General features: G+C 49.4%; 1 protein-coding gene and 1 long non-coding RNA gene across 6 annotated transcripts in view; one reads left to right on the forward strand and one right to left on the reverse strand.

Moving 5' to 3' along the window:
- Window positions 1–17,228, reverse strand: part of LOC146865322 (uncharacterized) — a 120,396-nt gene extending 103,168 nt beyond the window's left edge. Inside the window, exon 1 of the long non-coding RNA XR_014970074.1 lies at window positions 17,165–17,228. This is a non-coding gene — a long non-coding RNA (uncharacterized LOC146865322). The remainder of the gene's footprint in view (window positions 1–17,164) is intronic.
- IL31RA (interleukin 31 receptor A) overlaps window positions 1–18,822 on the forward strand; it is a 1,058,288-nt gene that overhangs the window by 532,320 nt on the left and 507,146 nt on the right. For 4 of the 5 annotated variants that reach the window (XM_085631330.1, XM_085631336.1, XM_085631333.1 and 1 more), the window contains exon 3: window positions 63–362. In XM_085631330.1, coding sequence (XP_085487456.1) covers window positions 63–362 — 300 coding nt within the window. Of the gene's footprint in view, window positions 1–62; window positions 363–17,404; window positions 17,601–18,822 lie in introns of those variants that run through there. The other variant, XM_085631334.1, reaches the window with a different exon arrangement.

Here is an 18,822-nt window from a genome sequence, read left to right on the forward strand (position 1 = left end):
ATGTTTTTCTGCGATTCCATCTGTTAGCAGACTCATGCGTATGCTTCTTTCCCCTCTCCTAGGCAGACCTTTTGTTGGACACGCTCAGATGAAGCCCCAGTCCCCGGTTGTTGAGAGAGGCTCAACAGTCACCCTTTCATGCGTTTTGGACAAGAGCCAGTTGTCTTACTCCAACAGCAGCAGCGTCTTCTGGAGGCTGAACAATTCCTCCATTCCACCCACAGACTACACTGCAGTCAATGAGTCTGTCTCTAATGTGACTCTCCACAATTTCACCGCTGCGGCAGGATACCTGAGTTGCCTTGTGCGTTATGCAGGCCTTTCACCACAACTTCTGCAACAAACAGAAGTGACGTCGGGCTGTAAGTATTAGCTAATGTACTTGGCTGGAATTTCATTCATTTCATTTAAATGAAGCTCACTAACACATGTGTGGAAACCCCAGAAGAGGTTTCAGTTGTTTGCAAATGTGAAAAATCGAAAAAGATGCAATCATATAATTTTGTTCTGCTATAAAAGGTTTTTTCTTAAACAGAAGTTGTCAGCACCGTTAGTACCAAGCATTAACAAAGCCAAAAGATTTGTTTTTTGTGCAGTGAAATAACTTTCTCAAGCTTTACCAAGACGCACAGAACAAGTAAAACAAGGGCACCTGCATAGTTGAGTTCTCTCACACACATTTAACTGGTGCACCATATGCAGCAGCAGTGCAAGCTTCCCATATCTGCAGAACAAGTAAAGCAAGGGCACCTGCATAGTTAAGTTCTCTCACACACATTTAACACAGCAGTGCAAGCTTCCCAGACATGCATAAAAAGTAAAACATAACAGAGCAGACTTCCTTCTCTCTTACACACTCACCCTACCTCCACACATAAGTTACAATATAGTAGCAGTTTTTTTAACAGACAAAAGGTACAACATGGTAACACAAGAACAGGAACAACACATGCTGCTGCTGTGCATGTCTTTAATTGAATTGGTACAAGGAGAGCACTATCAGTACAAGCTGCTATTCACGGATAAGGTACGGAGTACATTGAAGCCATGAAGGACACACACATACAATGTCACAAAGCATTTCAGAGGGCCACTGGGCAAGTAGGGGTTACTGGGCTCAAACATGGGAGTTGTGGCCTTTTACTCCTGCTGTTCGGAGGCATCCCTAAGTATGGGCCCTGAGTAACTGGGCCAAGATCTACCCTTTTCAGCACTTGACTGTCAGTGGTAAAACGGGTTGAGCAGTTCAAGGATCTTTGAGGGGGAGATGGGTATATGGCATATATGGGCGCAATACTCAAAGTACAATAACAGCAATAAGCTTATTGTCCAGTTGAATATTTGCTTGATAACGTATCGGGCCTCCTTAGCTTTCAAATGACCCTCGTCGGTGTCGGACGTCCTCTCTCAGCTTCTGCAGCAATCAGTAAGTATTCTTTACAAAATCCTTGGCACGACGATCCAGGGCGATGTCCGTGACTTCACAGTGACCTCATCCTGGCACACGTGGGGGTGTTGCTAAATTTAGCTCGCACTCCAGCAAAAGACTTATCTTCATGGTGTTCCCACTTCTGGTCATATGGGGTCACCAACTTCGGATCGCACACACCGGCAACAGCCTTATCATTTCAGAGGCCATCCTCCTGGTCCCCAACTTCGGCTTGCACATGGATGATGGCCCTAGCTTGATATTTGCCCCTTTCCTGGCACATGGGGGTTGCTGACTTAAGAGTGCACTTGGGCGACAGCCCTAGATTGACGGTTGACCCTTCCTGATACACATGGGTTACTGATTTCAGAGAGTTTACAGAGGTGATGGCCCTAGATTCATGGTGGCCCCTCCTGACACACACGGGCACTGATCTCTGCTCTCACAAGGGCAGTGGCACTAACTTCTGCAAGAGCGGGAGGACTCCTACAATGGTCCCAACCAGACCCGGCATCTCACACTTTGCTCACTGGGATCCACTTAGCAGGTTCCCCGCTGGGCCACGCCACCTCCAGAGGCTCTCCTCCTCCTCACAGGATCCTCTGGTCTTCGCAGTTAGGCAGAAGGCTGGAGCTCCAGGCCCACGTCCCAGCAACTAGAAGTCTTGGTGATCTCTCCAGTTGAATCCAGCTGCAGAAACGTGTTGTTAAATAACTTGTGGGACTTATTTTCCCAGCTTTTGTAGTCCAAATCCCAACACTGATTTGATTTAGAGTCTGGTCTTTGATATTCCTGATGTGGGTGTCAACTTCTTTTTGAAATGTCCTCTCTTCTGTCCTGTCCTTTGTCCAAGGGACAGTTTTTCACATCAGGAGAGGCTCCACTTTTGATTGACCCTTAACACAGATCAATGGAGTAAACAGGGCTCACACCAGGCTGTCAGCCTCTATTGAAATATTTCTCATAAAAGTTCAAAGGCCCAAGCCTTTCCCTCTTTCATGATCTCCTGTTCTTACAGTGTCAACCTTATCAGACCCACCATCTCCTTGTCAATGATCCTGACTAGCAACTCTTCCTGGAACACAGACCTTTGCACGAAGGGTATTCTGCTCACCTTCCTCCAATGTGTGTGTTCCCACTCCAGCCCTCAGGAATGTCAGCAATCCACATCTCCCGTGTGGGGAGTTCAAACCTCACTTCTACTAGCCTTTCTAGGGCCAGGGCTATGGTTATGTAGCATAAATAACACATACATTCCTGAATGCACACATAAGTATCACATGCTGTCCTACGTATACACAATCACTATGTAGGCCGAGAGTGAGTGTAGCCCATAGGGACTCCTAGGACACAGGTAAAAAGGTCTTTTCACACTACTGAAACACAAAACGGGTATGCTGTCACCACTGTACGCTTGTCACTTAACTCCTAGCAAGGGCAATAGCCTTCTGCCATTAGAAGGGCTGTGCTTGGTGGGCACCTCCAGGTCTAATAAGACCATATTACCATGGCCAGGCCTAGGTCATAGTGCACATACATGATCTGTGTTCGCCCATGACCAAAGGTCAGTAACAGATCTAGATATCCATGCAGCTGGGGCACTCAGGGCAGGGCTGCACTTCAGTCGCCATACAGGGCATATATATATCATGCAGTGCATTTACCATGATGCATTGGGGCAAAGTAAGTGCTGGGATGTGAGGCAGTGTGAAAACCCTCTTTCTGTTTGAAAAGGCCCCTTGAGCTACTGAGCTCATACACTCTTTCTCTCTCTCTCTCTCTATATATATATATATACATATATATATCACCAACGCTCCAAAAGAACCAGGAGCACTCAGTGGGTCGAAATGTTAATTTATTCTTGATTGACAGACGCATTTCGACAACATCTTGTCACTCTACAGATCGGTATAGGGCATCTGATGACTTTACCAAACATTATTAATACCCATTTCTTTTGGACACCGTAGACACATTAACTTTTGAATCCTAAATAAATCACACATGCTTTCCGATCCGTTTCAGTGACTTTGTTTACTGGCATGTATCTTATACTATACGTGCATATGTGTGTGCTATTCCTATTTAAGTTGTTAATCATACGTAAATGATGGTGTCATGAAAAGATCTAAGCACCTTCTTTTAATTTCAGGAAGGGCAATGTTTCAAAAATTGTTAAATACCCCTCACACACTGAAACCTGATTCAGTGTCATGCTTCATCATTGGGGTCTACGGGACGGGGCGTGCTACAACCTACGTAGACGCGGGAGCCCATTTAGTGATTAGTGAATATGTGTAGTGCGTGGGATCGTGAAGAAAGTGTTCAATGATTAAAAACTGTCTGGCTAGTGGAAAAAATATATTTTATTGCCTTCCCTAGCTGAGAATAGTAAAAATGGGAAGGTGTAGATGGTGTACTATGATGAGTCACTATCTACATGGTCGACATGTTTCAGAAGCCATCCCCATGGCTTTCTTCCTCAGGACCAAAAAACGATCGAAAAACGATCCCTGTTACACCTCACTGGGTGATATAATAATGAATGTAGATATGCCTGTTGGTCACAAGTACTGTCCACTGTTCCCTATTTGGGCAGTTGACAAAATATACCAGTAGTATATCCTGCAAAGAAAAACCTGAAATGAAAAACATTATGGATAAACAATGGCATTCATCATTTATCACATCAGATATTCACATCACCATCACTTGGAAAGTATAATGTTCTTTGTCAGTGTGAAATATTTCTCTTATGCAACCCTGTTGTGGCTATTTGTACCACTTGGTAAATATCCTCTACTCATATGCCAGCTAAAGAAACACTCCTCGTGGTTTAGTGCCCAATTTCACATTTATTCTGAATGCTTTCATACATATGTCTGTTTTTGCAAATTATATCTTTCATTCCAAAACATTCATACATTTAAAAAGGAAGTTATATAGAATCGTGATGTGCTCCAAATGGTCTTAGATAGATTTTCAAAAACAACTATGCACTCGCTCTTTTTGGAAGTACGCTCTCATGACATGCCTTTGAAGTTGTTCAACAAACGTCCGTGCACTCGCTCTTAATAAAATGTGCTCCCCTGGCATGCCGTTATAAATAAAGTTGGTATGCATGTCCTCAACGGAACGTGCCTTTGAAGGTTTCTATAAATACATACATCCGTGTGTTATCGTTACCGCTCCATGAGCTGTCACGAGAGGAGTAAGGGCGTCTTCAATTAGACACTGTGGGTATTTAGAAACACAGAGGGAAAGCAAGGTTTTAACACCAGAGTCGTTGTGGTATCCAAAACAAAAACGCTGTCTCTCTGGCTTTTTAAAGACATGCCATTGTCTTGCTTACATGCCGGAAGGAGCGCGGTCACCAAGGAATTACCTTCTCGTGGCTCGCTGGAACCTGGTCTGAGGATTGTCAGAGCCCGGCGTTTTAACGTATGTGCCGTGCATGGAGGTGCGCTCAAAAGGGAAAACAGCTGGATTGAATGACGGCTGCCGGCATCCTCCTTGCAGGCAGCTCACACTGAGCGGACTTGCTCCGATTTACGGTTGGACTCTAATAATTGAGCAGTATTTTCCAGGGTGTAGACAGGACTGGACTAGGTGTGCCCTGCTATTTTATGTCAAAATGCTTCCACCTTTTGGTCTATCGTAATAGGCGCATACTGAGACCATACAGAGTTTGTCCCGTTACTTATGGATTGCACGTCTAGTCTCACATATAGAACATTTTTATTTGGACCCATTTGTATTCCAAGTGGGACCAGACCGAATTTAAGTCACAAAAGAAAAGTTGTTGTTGAATTGTATAACAAGGTTCCTTGCTGTGAATGTGGGAGTATGGAGAAGACCTAGGACCACATGAACATAGGTTTCTTCTGTTTGCAAACGGCTTGATTTGCAGAATCGGGTCGTTAGCGACTCAGAAAAATTGATTTTCCTGTGTACCAAACCCATTTTGCAATTCGGTAACCTGTTACCAAATCGCAAAAAGGGTTAGCGAATCTGTATTTGGAAGGGACGTGTTATGGGCATTCTTTCCCAATAGCAACTTGCAGTGTCATATATGAATGTTTTATGACCAAAATGTGTTTCAAAACATTCACTTGTTATCGCCAAATTCAATTTGGTGGTAACCCATTCGCCAATGGGAAGGGGTCTCCATGGGACCCCTTCACCTTAGTGAATGCATGTGAAGGTGTTTTTAGGAGCAGACAGTGGTCCCACAGACCATTGCCTACTCTTAAATATGGACCTGAAACATTTCATTTTTCTTTTTTAAATGCATTCTGTTTTCTTTTAAGGATAACAGGTTGCATTTAAGAAAAAGTTGCTTTTATTAAAAGCAAACACAAACATGGTGGTCTGCTGTCCCACAAGGACACTTTTCCTCTTTATTTAGCGATACCCAATGGGTCTCAAATTGCGACCTAACTTATGAATATCAATGAGGTAGGTCTATTGCGGCCCTCTAGGAATCGCAAACAGTGTAAAACATACTGTTGTACATAGCTGTTTGCGATTTCCTAATAGCGAATTGCAAAAATTTGCTTTCAGGGAATTGTAATTTGAAGTCTATGTACATCAGGCCAACTACTGCTTGACTCAGGAGAACAAGTTGCTCCAAAAAAGAGAACTTCCATAGTGTCAGAGATTATTTTGAGACAATTATTGTTCATCCATTCAGCTGCTCCTCTCAGGTCCTCTCAGGGTATGAGGGCTTCTCTGGTGTCCTCATGAACAGATAAAAGCACTGAGTGTCATCTGCATACGGAATTACCTTTCTACCCCATGATTCAACCAGCTTTGCCAGTGGCTCCAGATAGAGATTGAACAGAAAATAATGGTTCTAGACAAGGTTTTTCATCTTTAGGAAATAATCCATGGAGTGTTGACCTATCTTAGACCTATGATACTTAAACAAATATCTCTACATCAGCTATTCCAGATGGTCTTCTTGCAGGATATCCTCTTGCTTCTGCAGATGAGAGAATCTGTCATAAGTGGAATTGTAGTACACACTTCCAACATCAAAAAACTCAAACCTCAGGGATGGAAAATGATAATAGCCAATGAATCCATGAAAGATGCCAATGCTGGAGAACTGTAGTTAACATTCCTTTTACTATTTTACATTTTTCTGTTAATGTAAAATTGTTGATTTGTTTCCGTTTTTATTTCAAAATACTGAGCACATAGTGCCAGTAACTTCACATATTACAATATCAATCCTAAGGCAAGTTGCAAAATTCTTTTTTCAACCCTTTCTCTACATACAATGCTTGGTTTCTTATTTTGTCTCCTTAAACTGTCATCTTTCACTCTTTAATGCCTTTAAGTCATGCAGCGCCAAACCCCTGATCATTTATGGAAAATGAACATGATGGGCGGGGACTACACAAACACTCCTCGGTTTCATGCATAGCCAGATCTACTCACATAGTGTGCTGACTTAGCAGGAAATGCTAGCTCCAAATGAAAGCAGGCGCAAACAATGCCCAAAAGGAGAACTGTGTGATTTTCCCAATTTTAATGTGTATAATTTCCGTGAATTTAGATCTGATATGTGATTTACTCTGTTTGGTCACCTGGATGTAGAGGTTTGTTGTTATTGGTGCATTTGTTTAAATGTCCCTCCTTTGTGGGCTTAGCTCCCTCCCTGGCGATTTCACTAAGAGAATGTTTTGTTTGGCCATCACACTGTACAGCGTGTGATGGCCTCTCCTCTCTCCTTCCGTCTGGTTTATTTATAGCTGTTATTTGCCTGCACTCAGCAGGCCGCCTGCATACCTGAAATAAGAGTAGCAACTCAGAGATGTTTTAAGGCATGGGAAAAGTGGGCTGTGGCCAAGTGCCCCAGCCTTTTAGGGGGCCCTCTGATAGAGCCAGCTATGTTCTGCATAGAGTCTTGCCCTGATGACTTTAAATCCCTTTTGAACAGATTGTTGTAAATAGCATTTTTCTATCATTTGTTTTTGCATGTGTGAAAGTCTATTACAGACATTTTGCAGACAAAATATGTTTATGTTCCATACAACATCCATATATAAAGTTTCTTTTAGATCAATACAGGGCCTCACTAATGAGAAATGGGAGGGTGTGACAGAGATTATTTGCAGTAATATTAGTGAGCAGCTGGTGTGTTACAATTCTAAAAACACACATTAGAATTTGACCAAAGAGGGCATGAAAGAGCTGTAACTGCTTCATAAAATGAAAGCTGTTTCAAACAGGGACCTCCAAAATACGTTTGGCCCAGAGCCCCCAAAATCCTTAAAACGTCCCTGGGATGGCTGGCGCACAGGGGGCGCCCTGCTTGTGTTTTTCTCTTATTCTTATTTGCAGCTCTGAAGCTCTCCCCCAACGCTTTGATGTTTTTTTTAACCAGCACGGCAAGACTAGGTTCTGCTTCACGGACAGCTGTTGTTGCACTGCCCTAGAGAAGGTCAGAAGGACCATGAGTGTGTACATTTGCACAGATATATCTAAGAAAGACTAAAACTCAGGGTGCCATGTTCAACTTCCTGCTATAACATGACACGCACCCTGGATAAGAATCCATCCACGCAGCAGTTAGAAAATATTAGAAGAAAAACACACTCATTGCAACTTTTCTGTGTTCATTACAAGTGGCTCGAAAAGTCCCAACAGCCAGGACTGGTTTTTAAAATGCATCGTAGGGTGTCACTCTTCTCCACACTGCCCCTAAACCCCATCACACTGCTCCCAGAAAGGGCAAGTAAAGAGGCACTTGAAAGTGTTCTCCGTGCACTCTGGGCCATTTCATAAAGAGTGTCCATTTGGGAGTGTGCAGGGCTTTAAGTGGGCCGGGTCTCACCATTGCTGAACACTGGCACTTTTTTAAAGAAGGCCTCAAAACGGGTCTCTATCGAGCTCTGTTTTGTTTCCAGGCGGTCTGTGTTTTTCCGGACTGCAGTGACAGCGGGCACATCGATGTACTTGTGCTCACACTGCTCACTTCTCACTTGAAGAGAAGTTACGGCATGACGTCATGCCAGGTGAGCCTTGTAGGGGAAGGGAAATCCTTTAACGAGTCATTTTCTCTCTGGATTTCCCTTCTCTTTTTGAAACTCATGAGCAGCAACATTGTGGTGGTGTCACCAGGGCTTTAAGTGAAAGCATTTTCAATATTGTATTAAAGCCATAGTTGCTGCTTATTTATCTTCTGCAACTAATAACCATTGAAAAAGCCAATAGCCCTGATTTTTTTTTTTTTTAGGGTTGTAGATATGATGTTACTTGTTGCATTATACATCTGGATGCAATGACAGAAACAGCAAAATACAAGTCCGGCGGCACATTTTTAGCTTAGGTGGTTTTAAGCCACGCCCCTAATTAAATTGGCCACGCCCCTTTGAGAGACCTCCCAGTTTTTTCATCCCACTTAAAGCCCTAGGAGTGTGTGATAAGGAGGCACCCGGCTGGAGTACTTCCTTTGAAGAGCACAGGCCCAGAACATTACCAGGTCCGGATCACGGAAGCTCCAATCCCAGCCTCAGACAGAAGAGCAAGGGCCACGCAGAGTGTACCGGCATGGTACGGCTTTTATCGACCTCGGGTCGGAGACCGTCTGACTAGGCCTTACAGGGGTTCGAAGTAGTAGTATCCGCCACACTCAAACAGTTATCAGCAGCCAGTTCTGAAGCTGCACCGTCAGTCTTCCGGCTGAGAAATAAAGGGGATAAAGCTTACACCATAGAATCTTGCCTCTTCAATGGAATCTAATCAGATGTCCATTCTCTATAATGTATAAACCTGTACATAAAATAATTAGGTTTACATTTTACACATCATATGATATTACACGCAGAGTGTACACAACTATGATCTGTACACACATTATAAAAAACACGTGCAATCATTCCTTTTAATAGCGCCAGCAGGAGGCAACACTCCCCACCCCCCCCCCCCCAGTAGCATGCATGTCTACGCATAAATCAAACACACCACACACATTTTGTTTGGGTAAGAAACTGCTGCAGGTTTATTACATACACCGTTATGTAATATGGTGGGTTATCTTAAGGCGATCCAAGGGCAGGCAACCAACTGGGCCGCCTGCCCACCTGATGAGCCAAGCAGCACTGGGGCAAACCCCATCTGTGCTGCCCCTTCGGTGATCTTCTTCCCGGATCACAGTCCCTTATTTCTCACGCCCCTTTCAGGGTGGAGCGTAGAAAGGCAAGCCCTCGGTTGTTCAGGCCCACAACCGCCCGAAGGAATAACGGGGCCCAGACCCGGTTTTCCAGCAACCTCCCATGAGGCTCCTGGCCTCTGGCTCTGGAACCCCCTATGGTGCCGCGCATAGGTACCCTTTGGTACCCATTTGCTTCCAGATCGCCCTGTAACTCCGCCTGCAATGAAAAAGAACAACATTACAACATTCTATGCCTCCCCCGCTGCTTCCACGCCAGGTAAGCGGTAGGGTGGGAGACGGCGTGTCCGGGGCGCAAAAGAGGAAGGACAGAGGGTGGGGGAGGCCTATATACACCCCCCCCCATTCCTCGCGCACCGGAAATGATGCGCCCTGCGCGCCGCCGCCACAGGCTGCCTGAGTAGGGGGGACTCCTACTCGAGGGGTCCCCATAATCAGAGGAAGGGGGGGTGGGCTGGTGCCTTGCTGGCACTAGAGGCCCGCCCTTCTAGGGCACCCTGCTTGCACCAGGGCAGGCACATAGCGCCAGCAGGAGGCAACACTCCCCACGCTCCCCACAGTAGCATGCATGTCTACGCATAAATCAAACACCACACAAATTTTGTTTGGGTAAGAAACTGCTGCAGGTTTATTACATACACCGTTATGTAATATGGTGGGTTAACTTACGGGCGATCCACGGGCAGGCAACCAACTGGGCCGCCTGCCCGCCTGATGAGCCAAGCAGCACTGGGGCGAACCCCATCTGTGCTGCCCCTTAGGTGATCCTCTTCCCAGATCACGGTCCCTTATTACTCACACCCCTTTCAGGGCGTAGCGTAGCAAGGCAAGCCCCCGGTTGTTCAGGCCCACAACCGCCCGAAGGACTAACGGGGCGCCAACACGGTTTTTCAGAAACCTCCATTGAGGCTCCTGGGCTCTGGCACCCCCTATGGTGCCGCGCAGAGGTACCCATTGGCTTCCAGATCGCCCTGTAACTCCGCCACAGCTTTGGAGGTGGCCACCGTCGCCCCCCACCAAAATAGCTATAGTCTTGCCCGCTAGCTCTCCTGTCTAGAGCCTCCTACAAATCTAGATGCAAGGGAACATCCCTGCTGGTTAATGATGCCCCATCTATATCCCAGTAGCCCTAGACGTCAGCATTGATCAGCTGTGTCTGAAGAAACAAAACGCCCTTTGTGCCTGTGAAGTTGTGCCAAGCAGTATACACCTCACGCCGCAAAGGTCCACTACGTCACAAGACTCAGCGCGACCCACTCAGGGCGGGACAGTTTCAGACACCCTGGCTCAAGATGCCCCACCTATTTGCTGATCACACTGGATGTCGCTCTTCTGGCACCGTGTGTGGCTGGACACGTGTGTCTCCGATCTCTGGGACAGCAGCTCACTTGTTAGGAGACCGTTGCTACCACCGCTAGCCAATTAAGCTAATAGGGCGGGAAGGGTTATACTTAACCTTGGCACCGTCCCTTTCCTTGCTAAATCAATGCGCACATGGATGTCCATAACGGCGTATGAACATTGAGCAGGGCTGCACCCCAGCAATTGCCCTGCATCCCATATACTTTATAGGAATTGCGACCGCCCAGCTCCCTCTGGGAAGCCCCCTGGCATACCTGCTTAGAGAAACTGCTGATATGATAAAGAGCGCACTGTCTGTAATCTATTGCCTAACCTTTGATGTGGGAGATGCCACACACCGCCTAGGTCATGGGGATCTAAAGGAGCACACCATTATCCCCCGGGCGTACCTCTATGTGGGACTGGCTCCACCCAGCTGTAACGCCAGAGACACACCTCTTAACATCTTTACTCGTTATGCCACTTGGCACCATTCTGGTTGCAGCTTTTTGTATTTGTAAAGCACGCATGCCCCCGGGGCACGATGACTCTGACTAGCCAACTCGCTGATACTTATCTATCCTAACTGCCCTTACTTGGATTGAAGGGTTGCAGGATGCTACCCCAGGACTGAAGACTTAATGCTCCAACCCACTTTGACCCCAGAACTTGGGGACGACCCCGTGGTGACCATGCCTTACATGGTACATCTACCCCAGCGCTTGGCTATCACTGTGATCGGGTACCCCAGTCCCAAAAGATGCCCCTTCTATTGTCTGGTTCTGGCCCGCAGAGGGATAACCCGGGGGGGGGGGGTTGTTTTATGTGCAAATACCTGCCCTTTCCTCAAGTTGGGACGCCAAAAGGTCGATAAACCCAGTCGCCGTATGGCACTAACGCAGTGTAACAAAACATAACTGTGCCGCAGCACACTGTTAGCTGACAACTACCACCACCCGCCTGCTGCCCTGGTAGAAGCACGGGTGAATATGTCTTAACAGAAGCTAATCGATACCGACCCTCGGCTGCAGGGGGACACCCGCCCAGTGTACATGGTATCTAATTCTGTATGGTGCCCCAGGTGTTCCCCCAGAGGGCCCTCGTAGTCAATGGCACAATGCTGTTGCAGTACCTAACAGTGGCTCTTTTTGCGTTGAAGTTTCCTGAGTACATATAACATTAGACTTTCCCACCCATGGGCTGGTAACCGGTGGGAAGGGCAGACTGGTATATAGCGGCTTCTGACATTGCCTCCAGATATATACTACAAAACCACAGTACCTACAACACGCCCCTACCCTTGGCTTTACCAATGCTTGTTAGTTGTATAAGCTAACTGAAGCCACAAATCTGTCTTCCTTGTGCAGCCTATTGAAAATGCTTCCATCCTGAGCTGGTGGGACTGTCACCCTAACGTGTTGAACATTCCTTAAATGTCTCCCATTGTTGAATAGCAAGCTCTACCGCAACTGGGACCATTTCACTAATCAACATCCGCCACCGCCTGACAGGTCACCCGCACGTGACCCAGGTGCCAACAGTGGAAAGCGGGGGCCCTTTGGAAATGGAATACAACGCACAATCCCCGCGTTGGAAACCAAATTAACCTTGCTGAACTGCGAACGAAGCCCATGCGAAGACAAAGTAACTATCCTTTGCAAAACAGAGTCTGTTCGTAACTTTTGTCCTTATTGAGACACTGGATGAACTATGAGAGAAATTTAAAGGACTATAACTGACACTTTCTTGTGAGCAAAATCAACAATGGAGATGAGGGAGACATATTGGTATCAGTACTAAACCCCATTAAACCAACGAGAAACTTTGAGACCACCAAGGTTTAAGGCGCCTTAGTGTGCCTACCGGGCTGGGGGGCGCCTTGAGCGTACACATGTTACCTCACCCTTGGTGGCACAGCGACCTTGTCCGCCGAGCGGTAAGTCGTCACTCAATGCAATAAAACCAAACCGATTGCTCCAGCGCACGGCCCCCACAGCGCCCCCCAGACGACACGGGACAGGCCAAAGGTTGTACCGAGCTCTGAGGGCTTAAATCTCAGCACTAAATTCACCATGCGCGTGTCAGAAATGACACTAGTTCATTACCGTGCAAACTTGCAATCTTGCAAAACAACTACGTAATTTGTAAAGGGTATTGCGCTACGTGCTCTCCAAAAGGTCAGTAAGATAACTTGAGTCACAATTCCGCCTTCGCTGTGTAGCATATTGAACATGCCTCCATTCAGAACTGGTGGGACTGTCACCTTGACAACTAGAACATTGCATGGATAGTCTCCCTACGCTGGGTAGTAAGCTTAACCACAATTGGGACCATTACACTAATCAACTTCCGCAACCCAGACAGGTCATCTGCGCGTAAGCCAGGTACCGAAGACGGGAGCCCTTTAAAAACGGAATAACGGCGCACAAACCCCGCGTTGGAGACCAAATTTACCTCGTTGTACTGCAAAAGAGGCAAATGCGGAGACAAACTAACTATCCATACCAAAACACAGCCTGTCCATAACTTTTCCCTATATAGGGGCAAAAAGATGAACCATGCTATTATCAACGACCAAGTCTGTGATGTGAGTATTAGGTGAGAAAGATGAAACCATGCATGCCTAGCCCCGGCCAGAACCGACAACCATTTTACCCTTTGTCATCAATAGCACATTCCTCAACCATACATTGCGAAGGGCCACATGCATAGCTCCTGGTGGCCCAAGTACCTTGCTGGCCAAGCGGCGAAATCTTCGCTCCATGCAAAATACGAAACAGACTTCTCACGGTGCACGCCACCCAGGCGCCAAGCAGGACACTGAGGTGTACACCGAACATCCCAACTCCAAAGAAAAAGGCACCACAAACCCGAATCCCCTGCGCGAGACACTCGCCGAGGCACCACGGCACCCCCTGTAGAACAGGTAAAATGTGTGTAAAACCAGCCAAAGGCAGACAAAACCATTAGAAGCAGTACTAACCGGGTGCATTGTAGAGACGTATCAGATACTAGACAACCTGTCCCTTCTGTCTGAAACTCGATAATCATTAACAGAATGCCAAGGATACCTGCAATGTGCAAATTTTCCCAAGCTCACCGCGGAAACACCGACACTGCTCATTTACCGGACAGCGAGGGACCGGTATATAGACCAAACCGCCTATATTGAAGCACTCTACATGGGCAACGGTTGCTGGTAGGCAGCACTGCTACTCATTGCCCGTGAGCAGAAGCGCTTCCCGTCTCCTTCGCAAGGACTCCGCACTGCACCCCCTACCGGGCCCGTGGACAACCTGGCTGCGGGCCTTTAACCCCTGGCGGCAGTACCAGTAGGGTAAATCAACCGCCAACGGGCCCTGGGATCGCCCTGCAAAACACTGATGCTGCCTGCAGGCAGCATCAGTGTTCACTATTCCGCCAGGCCGAAACCCATTGAACAACCTTCACAAGACAATGGGGGATACCTGCTGGGGTCTGGCAGGGGCACAGTAATTTATGCTGCGAGGTGTGTCTCCCCTTTCCGCTGTCATAGGCACTGCGACAATGCACCTATTGCCGAGGCGCGAGGCTGCCCTCCCAAAACCGTGCCATGACAATGACGATAAAAGACCACATGACTATAAACTATTGCTGCCTGTCAGTCCACGACTGCACAACTCGATACAGATAGGGGGGCGGCGCAAACAAGGCTGGCAATGCAGTGATGCGCGGGCAACACGCAATGCAGACACCATCCTACAATGCCTCCTCAATCAGCCGCATGGCCTCTGCCCCCGCCCTGGCAAAGCATGCCCCACCCGATACCTCCCCCACAAGGCACCAGCTCATTCACGGTGGACCACGCAGGCGTCCCACAAACCCGTCGGGCCAGTAAAATTGCAGCTCTCTTATTCCTTTGCCAGCCGGGCAAACTAGTGTCAATGCAGTGGCCGCAATCCCAGGCCGGCCCCAACTCACGCATCCAATCGGACCCGTGAACCCAGGCAGCCTCAACCCACAGACCGACACAAGAAGGCTGGACTCACTGCTCAATATCGGCCACTTCTGGCCACTTGAGTAAGTATTTTACCCTAGGCCTAATGTCCGACGGCCTCTGTTTAGTGCAACAAACAGGGAAGGTGGTCAATATCCCCCGGTGTCGTTCGGCTAATATGCCCCGTGGCAGTGGCGTAACAAAGGTTCAGGGGGCCCCCCTGCAATATACACGTTCATGGGGCCCCCTGTCCAGATTTATTCTGGATCGCTATGGCATAAGTACTGTACCGAGGGGGCTCCCTGCAGCTCGGGGCCCCCCGCACCACGGGGGATGCAGGGGCCTGTGGTACGCCCCTGCCCCGTGGCCTCACACCCAAACTTGATTGCCCGGCTGCAATCTCCCTGCTCCACAGAGGCTGTTGGGACGGCGGTCCGGCCTGACCCGTCCCAGCAAAAAGGACCGGTGAACCAGGCCAGAGGACGGGTCGTTGCCTCTAGTAAGACGGCCGCGAAATTAAGGCGAAACAGTGGCAGGCCAGCCCCGCGAAAGAGGATGGGGCAAGCTTACCTGGGCCCCGCGGAGCCATGAACCCCTCAAGGCATCCTTAAACTGCACTCACAATGCCTCCCCCACCGCGGCCATGTCACAGAGGCAGTGAGGGCAGGGCACAAACGCCACACTAGGGGCCACACACCCAACCCCACCCTCCTGCCCAGTTCCACCCGAACAAACCGGGCTCCCCAAGAAAGAGACCGGAGCAAAGTACCAAAGGTGAAAGGGAGACCATGCCTCCGCACTCACAGCCCACAACCGATGCACGCGGAGTCGCAAGACCAGGGAACACACGGCGTGCAGGACTCAGCAACATGTCTGCGCGGGCCCTGGCCCAACCCAGCCTCAATAGTGGTGCAGCGGAGGGGGAAGCCACACGGCCCTCTCTGCCCCCCCCCCCCCCCAACAACAACGGGAACATCGCTGTCCTGAGGCTCAGAGGGCAGTGTCTGTTATTGCTGGCTGCTGCTGACGCTAGTGGTGGGGCACGCGGAGGCATCAAGACATTTACAGGTGAGGCACAGACCCCACCAACATGGCCCCACCCCTCCCCCGACGCGAGTACCTGTGCAAATGACAGAACGCAGTGACTCTTTTCACCATTACACGGTGCGCGTTTTCCATCTGAGCTAGTTAGTCGAGTGCGCGCTCCGCACATCTGTGTCTTCTATTGGTTGTCCCTTCGGGGTTGCAAGGGATGCAACCCGCGGTGCATCCGAGGCGAGCCAATGTGAAGGGCTGTCTGCATGAGAAACATGACTAGAGGGTGCCTTTTTCACTCAGGCAAGTAAAGCACGGATGTCGTTATCCCGCAGATGCAGTGTTCGTGCGGGTCATAGCAGAGCTGGGACCACTGTCTCATTTGGTCAAAGTCTGCCTGGGAGAGCGAGCTGTTTCCTAATCCCCCGCCCCTCCGAAAACTTGGTTTAGTGTTTCGCATTCGAGTCTGCCCTTCTCCACTTCCTGTGTTAGCATTTTTTCAGCTTCCAAAATTCGTTTCAGGTACGGAGCTCAATGCGAGCTGGAAGCTCAGGCTGTAAGGAGGGGACGCTGCACTGAGGAAAGGTCTGTCTGTCTCCTGCGCGGGGTCCTGTGGGGCTGTCGCCTCCTGGACGGGCTGCCTCAGCACAGAACCTGTGCCCGGGATCTCATCTGCCTCACGGCTTGTGCAAAGGCAAATAACAGCAAGAGGACTTTTGCACGAGTTGACCTTGGCACCAGGCTTTTTATACAGGTTGTTCTCATCACTGGGGACAGGGGTGCGAATGCCCTCAAGGCGGCAAAAGGCCTTGTACACAGGAAGCCTCGTCACTAGCATTCGCGTACAGGCAGCCCACGGGCTCACACTGATGAGGAAAAGGAAGGAAATCAATTAAGGTAATAATTAACAAATTAATGTTATTCGAGAAATGGCAAAGCACTGTTCAATATGTGTACAAAACATGATAATGCCCAATACACTTTCACAGCTTTATTTCCTGCATGCAGCACTCACCAGGAGTTTGCGTGCTGGAAGTCACACACCGTCCCGCTGCGGCCCCCGACCCCAGGTATCCAAGCAAAGCCGCGCCGCTACTGTGAGGGAACCGCCACACCGCGCCGGGAGGGGGGGTCACCACAGTCCCCAGACCACCCCCCACCACGCCACCAACACCAGGGGCAGCCCCGGAGGACGTACCGAGCCCAAACATGCCAATCGCCCACAAACCCATGGTCCAGGCTGTCGAGGGCGCTCTTCCAACCCCTACCTCCTAATGCGGGCCCCGGGGGAAGCAAGGTCGGCAGACCAATCTTTCCCCGGGGTATTCGCGCGAGGCCACGGGACAGGGTGGGGTTTAGTTAAGGGGAAGGGGTGGGATTTAGGTAGGCTTAAAAGGGGGCAGGGGAGGAAGCTCTTCCTCTTCCTGCCTCCCAGCGCCGTCAGGATAGGGTCTTAAGAAGTTTGAGGTTAGGTTAGGTCTAGTGAACCGGTCGGTCGGTTTGGAGCTCGTGGGGATCGTTGGAGGACTCGGAGGGTTCCTGCGCGTGGGAGTGGGTTCCGGACTTGGCGGCCGTCGGTCGGCGCGCGCACCATGGCGGTCCCGGATGCTGCGGCGGTGAAGGCAGCACTTCAGGTATTGGGCCGGGCGATCAGACCTATTACAGCCCGGCGTTCTGGACCAGGCGTGGGTGGGGATGACCCGGGCGCCTCGGTCCGCGTCGGCGGGGGTCGCGGTGGCGGCATGCATCGAGGAGCCTCCACTGCCGAGGCCGAGTGTTGGCACGAAGGGGCGGGGCAGGGGCCTCACGGAGGGTTCGAAGCGCGGAGGGCAGCGTCCGAGCCTCCCCGCGTTGTCGGGCAGTGCGCACTCGGGGGCAGAGGTGGCGGAGGGAGGAGGAGGGGCCGCGGGTGAAGCGCACGGCGTGCATGTGCTAGTGTCGGTGGGGGAAGAAGGTAACAGCCTCCAGGTGGGGAGCGGGGCAGCCGCGGAAGGGTCTCAAGAGTTGGTGGAGGACAGCGAGGATAGTGCAGAGGAGGGGGGGCAGCTGGGTGGGGGCGAGGGACGGGTGGGGGATGATTTTGTGTTAGTGTTGTCAGGCAGCGACTCCGCGGGGGGGGGAAGAAGGGTGGGGGGGTAAGCAATCTCTGGTTTTCTCTGGGGGTGCGAAGGGTGGGGGGGCCGGGGGCAAGGGTCCCCTGAAGGTGGCGCAAGGTGGGATTGGTTTGCAGGCGATCAGCGGGGTGGTCACGCCCAGTGGTGGGGAGGCGGTGTGAGAAGTTGGCCTGATATGTAGTGCTCACTATTCTAGTGATCACTGTGTATCATTCCAAACGACCCTTATTGGTGATTGGTTGTAAGTCAACCTTATAGACCAGCTATCCTAGTAGCGTGGATACGAGCAGTCTTAGGCTAAACTCTAGAGGGCGTGTTAAGCCAGCTGTTTACCATCACATATACCCCTTGAACACCAAGTGAAAGGACACCACACAAGTTGTTATGAAAATAAAAGGATATTTATTTATAACAAGACTACCCTGGCTCTTTATGAGTCAGGGAGCTAAGCACACTACAAAACTCTTAGGAAAATACTTCAGTTGCACAATTTACACAAATGCCCGAGGGGCACGAGAAACCATCTACACTAACAGTGAAATGCGAATGGTTAGAGTCTGGAGGTACTGATTCCGGAGTGTTCCGATCAGTGGGACTAAACGAAAAAGGAACTGGACACTTGTAGAGCGAACCTGCGATGGAGCACCGAGATGCTCGAGTTACCTAGCCCGGAGGCTGTGGCTGCGTGAAGTTCGGCAAGATGTCAGGAGTCCTCGTGTAGTCTCAGGAGCCTGAAAGAAGA

This window comes from Triturus cristatus, chromosome 2_1, assembly GCF_964204655.1.
Source record: "Triturus cristatus chromosome 2_1, aTriCri1.1, whole genome shotgun sequence".
Lineage (NCBI taxonomy): Eukaryota > Metazoa > Chordata > Amphibia > Caudata > Salamandridae > Triturus > Triturus cristatus.